The following is a 12,127-nucleotide window of genomic DNA, read 5'->3' on the forward strand; positions in this document are numbered from 1 at the left end:
TTGCCCGTATCATCGGTCTCGGTGAAACATAAGATGTTACAGTTTTTAATGTCCTGTTGTTAGGATAATATTTATCGTAGGTCATCAATTTTATTATCCAATGATTGCACATTAGCAAGAAGAACGGATGGCAGGAGAGTTTACTCGCTCGCCTACAGATCTTCAGATGGATGCCCGATCTGCAGCCCATTTTCCTGCGTGTTTTCTTCACCCAAAAGGCGGGGATCTGGGCCTGTTCCAGTGAAAGCAGGATATCCTTCTCGTTAAAGGAAAAAGTTTCTTCCATTCCGCGGTGAGTAATCACTGTTCTGATGTCCAGAAGTTATTTTCGGTCATAGGAGATGGGAGTAGCAACATTTTGTACACAATAAGTTAAAAATAAAGTTACACAAAATGCAAAAAAATAACAAAATAGCACAATCGGTTGGCAGAATGTAAAACGTCAGCCATGTTCTTCTGCGCCATCTTTCAAACATCCCCTCTTCCACTACTAGGCATACTCACTCCCCTGTCCCAAATTGCACCATTTTTCCTTTATTGGCCTTTGGTCAATAATAGTGCACTATATAGGGAACAGGATGCCATTTGGGATGTCTCACCTTCTCTACACTCTCTAGTCTCTCCTACCATCTCAACCCTCCATTCTCTCTCTCACTCTCTCACTCACTAGTACTTTGACCAGGGGAGCAGTCGGTTTGCAGTACTTTGAAGAGTTCACTGCCGTCAGTAGCCTCAGAATTGCCTGGCATCAACATGCATCTCTCTGCCTGGCATCAACATGCCTTTTTCTGTATGGCGTCAACATGCATCTCTCTGCCTGGCATCAACATGCATCTCTCTGCCTGGCATCAACATGTATCTCTCTGCCTGGCATCAACATGTATCTCTCTGCCTGGCATCAACATGCATCTCTCTGCCTGGCAACAACATGCCTTTTTCTGCCTGGCATCAACATACATCGACACGCCTCTGCCTGGTAATTCTCTTTAAACTCATTTGAACTATTTTCCACCCTAAACGCAACATGCAACAATTTCAAAGATTTTACTGAGATAAAGTTCATTTAAGGAAATCAGTCAATTGAAATAAATGTGTTAGTCCCTAATCTATGGATTTCACATGACTGGGCAGGGGTACAGCCATGGGTGGGCATAAGCCCACCAACTTGGCAGCCGGGCCCACCCACTGGGGAGCCAAGCCCAGCCAATCACAATGATTTTTTTCCCACAAAAGTGCTTTATTACAGACAGAAATATCCCCCCCCCCCTCCTTCAGACGATCCCGAAGGTGAAGAAGCCGGATGTGGATGCCCTGGGCTGGCGTGGTTACACGTGGTCTGCGGGTGTGAGGCTGGTTGGACATACTGCCAAAATTCTATAAAATGACTTTGGAGGCAGCTTATGGTAGAGACATGAACATTCAAATCCAGGCAACAGATCTGGTGGACATTCCTGCAGTCAGCATGCCAATTGCACGCTCACTCAAAACTTGAGACATCTGTGGCATTGTGTTGTGTGACGAAACTGCACATTTTAAAGTGGCCTTTTATTGTCCCCAGCACAAGGTTGACCTGTGTAATGATCATGCTGTTTAATCAGCTTCTTGATATGCAACACCTGTCAAGTGGATGGATTATTAGGATGATGATAGATTGGATTTATGTCGTGCTTCACAAACTGAATGAATTATGTCACTCTTAAATAAATAAAGAATACATATTTTTCCAAGTGCTCAAAGCGCTTTACATTGTAATGGTGGAACACATTTTCCTCTCGTAAATGAATCTCTCTATTCAATACATATTTATTGGGGGTGCAGCAGGGATGTGTCCGTGCCCCCTCCAGTGTATCCCACAGAGGTTCAACTTCTCATGTGACTTTAGTGGTTCTAATGGGTCAATGCATTATTCATTGCCATGTCTCCAATGTTTATTCTCCCCCCCAAGCTTATGACCTGCCTTAAACGATAAGTTAAATATTACATTCATTTATTCATAAAAGCACAGTTTAAATGTCCCGGCACTACAAAAACGACTTATCATCAAGCATTTCACCCCCAAACCTACTGTGTTAGCCTACAGCCTAGCTATGTGGAAACAAGACCAGGCCTTGCCTTCCCTGCCTGCCTAAAGGGATCAAACATGGTGGATATGGAGGTGCTGGCTAGTCTCTCTCAGGGGCTGGCTGGTTGTCTGTTCTTCTAGGGGATTTATCGTTCTCTCTCCCCCCTCCACACCCCCAGCCGTCCCTGGCTACGCTAATAAAACGTGAACAGACAGTGTAGCGTGAAGAAATGTACATCCCCAAGCCGCGTCAAGATGCACACTCTGATCAGGCTTATTGGGGCAGAAAGAGAGGGGAGTGCCTGCTCCCTCCCTTCAGGCCCTGGAGAATGAGGGATGGTGAAAGAGGGGGTGCAGGGATAAGGGAGTTGCCGCTGTGTGTGAGTGTGTGGTCTGTTCTGACCTGACCTATGTTGAGTGGGACTAGAGGGTCTTCAGATACCCTTTCAAGGCCAATAACTTGAATTTCCCTAGATACAGTTAGCATTCCTGTGCATGCCACATCAAATAAACAGCTTTGTTTTGAATGAGTACGGCCCCAATTGAATAAATTATTTCACAGTACTCTGTTCCAATGTTGTTGTTGAATTCTTCAAGTGTATTATAATCTTACCACTGTGCATGCAGTACCACAAATGGAGTTGTAGTAAGTATTTCGGCAATAACATCCCAATAGTCTCAACGTACAATATACAGTGGGGCAAAAAAGTATTTAGTCAGCCACCAATTGTGCAAGTTCTCCCACTTAAAAAGAGAGGCCTGTAATTTTCATCATAGGTACACTTCAACTATGACAGACAAAATGAGAAAAAAAATCCAGAAAATCACATTGTAGGATTTTTTATGAATTTATTTGCAAATTATGGTGGAAAATAAGTATTTGGTCACCTACAAACAAGCAAGATTTCTGGCTCTCACAGACATCTAACTTCTTCTTTAAGAGGCTCCTCTGTCCTCCACTCGTTACCTGTATTAATGGCACCTGTTTGAACTTGCTATCCGTATAAAAGACACCTGTCCACAACCTCAAACAGTCACACTCCAAACTCCACTATGGCCAAGACCAAAGAGCTGTCAAAGGACACCAGAAACAAAATTGTAGACCTGCACCAGGTTGGGAAGACTGAATCTGCAATAGGTAAGCAGCTTGGTTTGAATAAATCAACTGTGGGAGCAATTATTAGGAAATGGAAGACATACAAGACCACTGATAATCTCCCTCGATCTGGGGCTCCACGCAAGATCTCACCCCGTGGGGTCAAAATGATCACAAGAACGGTGAGCAAAAATCCCAGAACCACACGGGGGGACATAATGAATGACCTGCAGAGAGCTGGGACCAAAGTAACAAAGCCTACCATCAGCAAGGGCATTGAAGATGAAACGTGGCTGGGTCTTTCAGCATGACAATGATCCCAAACACACTGCCCGGGCAACGAAGGAGTGGCTTCGTAAGAAGCATCTCAAGGTCCTGGAGTGGCCTAGCCAGTCTCCAGATCTCAACCCCATAGAAAATCTTTGGAGGGAGTTGAAAGTCCGTGTTGCCCAGCAACAGCCCCAAAACATCACTACTCTAGAGGAGATCTGCATGGAGGAATGGGCCAAAATACCAGCAAAAGTGTGTGAAGACTTACAGAAAATGTTTGACCTCTGTCATTGCCAACAAAGGGTATATAACAAAGTATTGAGATAAACTTTTGTTATTGACCAAATACTTATTTTCCACCATAATTTGCAAATAAATTCATTAAAAATCCTACAATGTGATTTTCTGGATTTTCTTCCCTAATTTTGTTTGTCATAGTTGAAGTGTACCTATGAAGAAAATTACAGGCCTCTCTCATCTTTTTAAGTGGGAGAACTTGCACAATTGGTGGCTGACTAAATACTTTTTTGCCCCACTGTATCGTCTTTACAGACTATCCTTATTGATATTTATAAACTGGGTGGTTTGAGCCCTGAACACTGATTTGCTGAAAGCCGTATATTAGACCATATACCATGGTATGACAAAACAAATATTTGTACTGCTTTAATTACATTGTTAACCAGTTTATAATAGCAATAAGGAACCTCTGGGCTTTGAGGTATATGGCCAATATACCATGGCTAATGGGTGTTTCCTCAGCCGTGGTATATTGGTCAAATACCACACTTCCTCTGGCCTTATTGCTTAATGTGATAAATGTACAGTAATTCATTATTATATTGACAGCCTTGAGATAAATCGGCTTTTGGGTTTCAGTGGCAGACTTCCTGCGCTACTAGGATGCATTTACATTTTGATATAATACATTTGATTTATGCAATGCTTCTCCAGTAGCTCAAAGCATCACCTTCTCCTGAGTGCTACAGTCCCAGTCCATTCATTTGTTAATACGCTTACCTTGCAGTAATCCAGGTCAGCGATTGATCGTGATGAAGTGTGTCTGTCTACGTACTGGAGTTATTAGAATAATATACACATACAGTTATGGAGAAAGGAGGGTTTACTGGGCTAACTTTGATAAATGACGGTCATACTAATCTGATTATGATACTGTGCTCCCTCAGGTCTTTGCCTGGAGGTAGCTTTTCTCTGAACGTAGACAGACATGCCTGGTATGTAATCCAGGCTACTCTCACTCTAGACACTTGTAATAATGATTTGTACTCTGTACTTTTCCAGAACTCGATCTCTTTCTTTTTCCTTGTATACTCAATTTGATTCAAAGGGCTTTATTGTGATAGGAAACATATGTTTACATTGCCAAAGCAAGTTAAATAGATTAATTTTAAAAAAGTGAAGAAAACAATAAAGAATTAACAGTAAATGTTATAGTTTCAAAGGAAGAGACATTTCAAATGTCATAATAATTACAGTGTTGTAAAGATGTGCAAATAATTTAAGTACAAAAGGGAAAATAAAAACATAAATATGGGTTGAATTTACAATGGTGTTTGTTCTTCACTTGTTGCCCTTTTCTTGTGGCAACAGGTCACAAGTCTTGCTGCTGTGATGGCTCACTGTGGTATTTCACCTAATAGATATGGGAGTTTATAAAAATTGGATTTGTTTTCAAATTCTTTGTGGGTCTGTGTAATCTGAGAGAAATATGTGTCTCTAATATGGTCATATATTTGGCAGGAGGTTAGGAAGTGCAGCTCAGTTTCCACCTCATTTTGTGGGCAGTGTGCACATAGCCTGTCTTCTCTTGAGAGCCAGGTCTTCCTACGGCAGGCTATGCTCACTGAGTCTATACATAGTTAAAGCTTTCCTTAATTTTGGGTCAGTCGAAGTGGTCAGGTATTCTGCCACTACTCTCTGTTTAGGGCCAAATAGCAAGTTTCAAAGGAATAGAGACATTTCAAATGGCATATTATGGCGGTGTTCTCTCTCTCTCTCTCTCTCTCTCTCTCTCTCTCTCTCTCTCTCCCTTGTTGTAAATTCACCACTGTTTATCTCTTCAAATGCTATATTCTGTTGGTCAGACTGTGCTGTGCTCTGGTGTGTTCAGGGAGGAGGCAATATGTTCGAGACTAGTTGTCTTATCTCACAAGCCCAGGTTCACCTGTCTTGTGAGCAGAGCAGCAGAGTTCTAGCCTCGCAAGCTGCCTGATCCCAAAAGCTTCCATGAATGTTTGCTGCACGGATATCATGATAGCACAGCGGTAATCATTCTGGTATTTACGAGGCTGGCAGAGTTCACCTCAAATCCACTTCAATTACTTTTATGGTTAGGGCTGAGTACAGGTCAAATGTGATGTTTCAAGTTGACCATTTTCTATTGTAACATAGGGATCCTCAACGTGTACTTGAATCAGTTTCGATGGGCAGTTGCGATACTTGAGGAGGCATGAAGTTTACCCCCAAACTGGATGTTCTTTCTAAATGCCACTCCTCCTCAAAATGTGACCTCATATGGAACGGAGAGTGAAATGAAAGAAGTAGCCAGAACTGGTGATTCACGACAAGCTTCTCTCTGAAAAACGTGTGCTTTGGATCCAACACAAGGGAAAAGGGTTAAGCATCTCTGGCCCTGTAGCCTGTCTACACCGAAAGGGATCAGGCCAGTTCCCAAAGACGTCCCTTTTCGAGTCCTGCTGCTGCAGTGCTGTTGCTCTCTATGCACTTTATCACTTTCCCCCCTCTTCTCAGTATTGTTTTGAAAAAAAATCTTATAAAATGGCAGTGTCCACTTGCCAGGCCCCTTGGGCAAACTTGTTACCTCAGTCACACTTCCCAAAAAGCTTCATTTAGCTTAGCAGGCACCACTGAGTGAGAGCACTTTCTGGCACTCCATTTGTTATTGTAACAGTTTTAGAGACTCCACTGCAGTGAAGCGTTAAAGCGTTTACATGTGTCTCAGACCGGTGAGATAGACATGTTTGAGGTGATGCAGGAATGGTGTTCAACCCTCTACATGTGGGTCTGGCACAAAATGAACTTCCTTGTGTGCATCCCTCCGTAGAACTCTGGTGCTGTTTTCTTTCCTTTACCTGGTTCACTTGTGTCAGGTCAGTAAAATCAAAGAGGATGGGAAGTGTTGTCTGTCTTAGTAATAAGCGTCTTTGGTGACATTGCTCATAGGAGAAACGTATAAGTGGATTCAGGAGGGAGGCAATGGGATGTGACAACCACAGAACTTTAATGTTACCTGCAGTGGCTCATCAGTGATGATGTTTTGCTTGCCATGTAAAACCTTCTTTAGGCTGTCATTGCTGCACTGCCAAAGCTATAGCATTTATAAATTTACCCATTTTCTTTAGAATTTCATGTAATAAATTGAGAGGTAACCATATTACCATAGTCATTTTTAATGTTACATTTCTCTCTGTTCGAAGACAATCTAAAACAATTTCCCACCACCTTTCAGCATTTAGCAACGCTAAATGCTTGCCCATTTCTCAGTGGTCTCTTGCTATATGATGTGAGCTTGGCTTGTAGACAAAAAGTAGACAATAAATGGAGTATTGATAAAGATGATTTAATTTAAGGAATTCATTTTATAACATGATCAAAATGAACTCTGAATAAATTAAAACCTACTTGCGGCAGGACTTAACTCTCTGTTAAAGCTAACAGCTCATTGTTAAAGGCTAGCAGTCGATTTCACTACACTTGAATCTTTGTGTTTCCCATTGATCTGCCTTGTAAGCTAACAAGCACATTGTTCCCCGCAGGCTTTCAACGTACCCATTAGGTCTCTTTTTTCTCCATTCTGAATGAGTCTGCATTTAAGTATCTAAATATCAGCTAAATCCCTTTCTTACCCAAAGCTAGCTGCACTAGCTGCTTAGCCACCACCCAGTGAGACTGATGTCTGTCCTCACCCAGACAGTATATCCTCTGGCCTGCCTCCTAATCTCCCCAGGGCACATCAGAGGATAACCAGTTTAATAACTCCTCCTGTTCCGAGACAGTGCAGTAGTGAATCCCATGTCTCTCTATTTGGCAGGGGTTCAATATGACTGGGTTGATGTCCGATTTTTTTAATTGAATGATGTTAATTTACTTTAACAACTGTGCTATTTGGTTGAATTAAATCATTACCATTTCAATTATTAAGAAGTGTTTTTCTTAAATCCAAGGTGGTAGCAGTGGAAAGGTGTAATCACAGTGTTTTTGGTAAATGTTATATATTAGGGATTTTGTCCATGATTAGACTGAGCTCTGTTTTTTTCTGTGTCGAAAGAGATTTCCAAGTACGAGCTCTGCAGCCTAGGTTCTAACACAGGATTCTCCAAATCCTGCCCCCTCCTGCCTTCTTTGAAAGATACCCACTCCCACTCATCCCCCTCCTCTTTTCCTCTCCAATCTCCCCTCTCATCCCCCCTTCTCCCACATTCAGGAAATGGGAGGCCTGCCAGAAGCGCTCTCTGTTTCCGGGAATCTGTCCCACAATGCCGCAATGTAGTAAGCTGGCTTTGACGTGAGCGCCATTGTTCAAAGTGCAGGCCCCATTGTCTGAGGGAAGGAACAGCAACAAAACCAAAAACCACCCGCGGAAGAAGGGAGGAGGTGGAGATAGAGGGGCCTGTGCTATTTATATGAAGAACCCAGCCACCTCCTATCTCTCAGACTTAGGCATCTGGGTAGGGATCTGCATGTTTGATATGCCAACCAGTGGAACAACTTGGACCAAGAAAGTGCCTGAGGACATGGGGCTTATGTTGGCATCGCCACACCACCGCCCTTTTGATTATGAAATGAATTCAAGTGGGTCTGGTGTTCCATCATTTCTGGTCCCTTTGAGTAATGGTGGTGGTTGTAATCCTGTGATGTGTAAGCAGATGATGAAAGATGTACCTATGATAGTGCAGTCTACTGGTTGGCAGCATGTCATGAGACAGACGGCAAGGTTTGTTTAGAGGTGGGGGGGGTTAGAAGCTGGCTGTCTCTGACTGATGATGTCACTCAGTACACAGAAACATGCAAATGACAAGGAAGACCAGGGCATGTTTTCATAAAGCGCCTCAGAGTAGGAGTGCTGATCTAGGATCAGTTTTGTCTTTTAGATCATAATGAATAAGGTTATCCCGGAACTGTTGATTTATATACTTATCTTTTAATAAAATGTATGTTTCTAGTGTCATTTTCTTGACGTAGCATGCAATGACAATACAAACATGGTAGCAAATGGAGAATATAAGGTTGAACATGGAGCTGGTTTCAGATACCCAGATTAAGGATATTCCTGGACCAAAAAGCACTTTCAATAGATTCTCTCTTCAATGTGTTTTAATCTAGGTACAGGCCTGGGAAACCAGACTATTTTTGGAATCGTGGTCACAGGCAGGCAAACAGGCAGGTGAATAATCAAAACTAGGACTGAAGGCTATAACTGGTTCTCACAAACGAGCTAGGAGAAGGCTTAGTAGAGTCAAAACCAACAATACCTCACAAAGGTACAAACAGAATGAACTGAACTAAATAAGGAGCTGATGAGACCAGGTGAGTAACTAACACAGGTGAAATCAATTAACAAAAATGAAAGCCTGAGCTACGTTCAAGAACACAATGAAACAGAACACAAAGATTGACTATGAAAATAAATACAGAACCTTACATAGAGCTACAATACATTTGACCTCACAAGGGGTCCAATTCCATACAGTTTGTGAAATTTGACCTGTGTTGAAAAAATTATTCTGAATGTCAAAGTGGAATTAGGTTTTTAGAAATGTTTAAAAATTAACAAACTAAAATGTATTGAATCAATAAGTATTCAACCCCTTTGTTATGGCAAGCCTAAATAAGTTCAGGAGTAAAAATGTGCTTAACAAGTCACATAATAAGTTGTATGGACTCACTCTGTGTACAATAATAGTGTTTAACATGATTCTTGAATGACTACCTCGTCTCTGTTCCCCGCACATACAATTAACTGTAAGGTCCCTCAGTCGAGCAGTGAATTTCAAACACAGATCAACCACAAAGGCCAGGGAGGTTTTCCAATGCCTTGCAAATAAGTTATTAATTACACTTTGGATGGTGCACTGTGTCAATACACCTACAGTAGTCACTATAAAGATGCAGATGTCCTTCCTAACTCAGTTGCCAGAGAGGAAGGAAACCGCTCAGGGATTTCCCCATGAGGCCAATGGTAACTTTAAAACAGTTACAGGGTTTAATGGGTGTGATAGGAAAAATGATGGGTCAACAACATTGTAGTTACTCCACAATACTAACTTAAATGACAGAGTGAAAAAAAAAATCCAAAACATGCATCCTACTTGCAATAAGGCACTAAAGTAAAATGTACTTTATTTAATGAATGCAAAGCATTATGTTTGGGGCAAATTCAACACATCACTGAGTACCAGTCTTCATTTTTTTCAAGCATGGTGGCGGCTGAATCATGTTATGGGTATGCTTGTCATCGGCGAGGACTAGGAAGTTTTTTTTAGGATTAAAAGAAATGGAATAGAACTAAGCAGAGGAAAGCCTGCTAACCAACACTATGAGACAAATTCACCTTTCAGCAGGACAATAATCTAAAACACATGGCCAAATCTACACTGGAGTTGCTTACCAAGATGACATTGAATGTTCTTGAGTGGCCTAGTTACAGTTTTGACTTAAATCGTCTTGAAAATCTATGGAAAGAAAATGGCTGTCTGATGGTGATTCTAACATGTATTGACTCAGGGGTGTGAATACTAATGTAAATGAGATATTTCTGTATTTCTTTTTCAATCAATTTGCTAAAATGTCTAAAAACACGTTTTCACATTGTCATTAAGGGGTATTGTGTGTAGATGGGTAAGAAAAAAAGTATATTTAATCCATTTGGAGTTCAGGCTGTAACACAACAAAATGTGGAATAAGTTAAGGGGTATGAAGGCACTGTACACTTAGAACAGGGTTTTACCAATGACAAATAGTATAATAGTATTCTAATCCTTTCTCGTCTTTGTTTTCACAGGTTTTCCAAAAAAGCAACCAGGTCAGAGTTTTTTCCTTGCTTCGCAAATCTTTGTCTACATTGTCAATCACAAAGGACTACAATCATGACCTCCAGACGAACCAAAAACTAGAATGTCTTACCACAAAATAAATTATATGCCCCTAAGAGTTGGGTCACCTGGTATGCGTCCTAAATGGAACCCTATTCACTATTTAGTGTACTATTTTTGACCTGGCCCTGGTTAAAAGTATTGTATTAAATAAGGAATAGGGTTCCATTTCAGATGCTGCCCTGTATTTGAGTTGATTTAGCCTGATATTATGAGGCTTTTGGACACCATACCGTGCCTGACACCCTGATAAGCATGTTAAGATGACACCTCACGTATCTAGAATCAGATGGTGCAGTCTTCCTCCTAAGCCGCAGGGATTTGGCTCTCTATTTCGTCTGGTAAAGGGTCTAAGTCCCAGGTGTCTAATATACAGTATGTCTGAGAGAGTATTGTAACAGATAATATTAAAAGTCTAATATAATGGGGTCGTTCCATGAATAGAGTGACATTTTAAGTATACATTTTTCACCAATATTGAAATTTAAAAGCCTGGTTAAAAACCTGCACAGACATGCAAAATCTGGTGTCCTGTGTGTGTGTGTGTGTGTGTGTGTGTGTGTGTGTGTTTCTCACCATGCCATCTGTGTTTGTGTGTTCCCAGGACCCCTAGCATTCTCAGCAAGGACCACCCCCCAGACAAGAAACCCAAGAGTGACAAAAACACAGTCCCACCTGCGCATGAGTTTGACCCTACAGGTAAGTGTGCATGCACAAGCATACACACACACACAAACAACATAGGTCCTGCACACACAAACAAACAGAAAACAGGACTTGCACACACTTGCAACATACACTCATTGAACAAACTGCGCAAGCACAAAATATAATACACACCTCAATCCATTTCAATGTCTAATCTAATTTTTCACTTGGTTGGTGCAGTGTATTACTGTCGGTCAGTTACTGGTGATAACTGTAATAATCATTCGACACAATATTAGCTACTGACCAAATAAACACAATTATATGGGAATAGTAATTAACAGCTCCTTAAGTAGTGGAATGGAGTGGAAAGAGTTTCTGTTAGTGGCGAATCCTAACTTCATAGCGACCATTAATGCACATTGGGGTTGTTTCAAAATGAAAAGAAACTCTTTCACTGTTACTGTATTGTCTGATATAAGCTCAAGCCAATCACTGTTATTATACCCTTTCAGACTGTAAACGTGTCATTGATCCTTTTGTAGGTAGCACTCCGCTTCACTCACTCACACACATTAGATAATTGAATGTAAATGATGCAGCGTGTCGATGTGATAAATGCTGCGGTGACATGCTATAGCCTAGGAGGGAGCTACGAGACACCAAACGGAAGACAACAAACCGAAGTAGGACGGGACTACCTGGACGTGTCCAATAGGAAACGTTCATTTTTGTTTTCCGTTGCAAAACGTTTTGCTACGCTGTGCACTAATGTATACGACCCTGGGAACGGAAAATGTTTTGCAACAAAAACAATAGTTTCTTATTGGCCAAGTTCACGTACTCCCTACCTCTTTTTTTTCATTTGATACCTAATGAATAAGGACCCTGTTATTAAAGATCCACTCTGGAGACTAT

General features: G+C 41.3%; 1 protein-coding gene across 2 annotated transcripts in view; it reads left to right on the forward strand.

Moving 5' to 3' along the window:
* The window catches only part of LOC115136092 (rho guanine nucleotide exchange factor 12-like), a 117,432-nt gene that overhangs the window by 39,715 nt on the left and 65,590 nt on the right, over positions 1 to 12,127 (forward strand). For both annotated transcript variants that reach the window (XM_029671508.2, XM_065023789.1), the window contains exons 2-3: positions 10,471 to 10,491; positions 11,166 to 11,260. In XM_029671508.2, coding sequence (XP_029527368.1) covers positions 10,471 to 10,491; positions 11,166 to 11,260 — 116 coding nt within the window. The remainder of the gene's footprint in view (positions 1 to 10,470; positions 10,492 to 11,165; positions 11,261 to 12,127) is intronic.

The sequence above is a fragment of the Oncorhynchus nerka genome, linkage group LG10 (assembly GCF_034236695.1).
Source record: "Oncorhynchus nerka isolate Pitt River linkage group LG10, Oner_Uvic_2.0, whole genome shotgun sequence".
Classification (NCBI taxonomy): Eukaryota; Metazoa; Chordata; class Actinopteri; order Salmoniformes; family Salmonidae; genus Oncorhynchus; species Oncorhynchus nerka.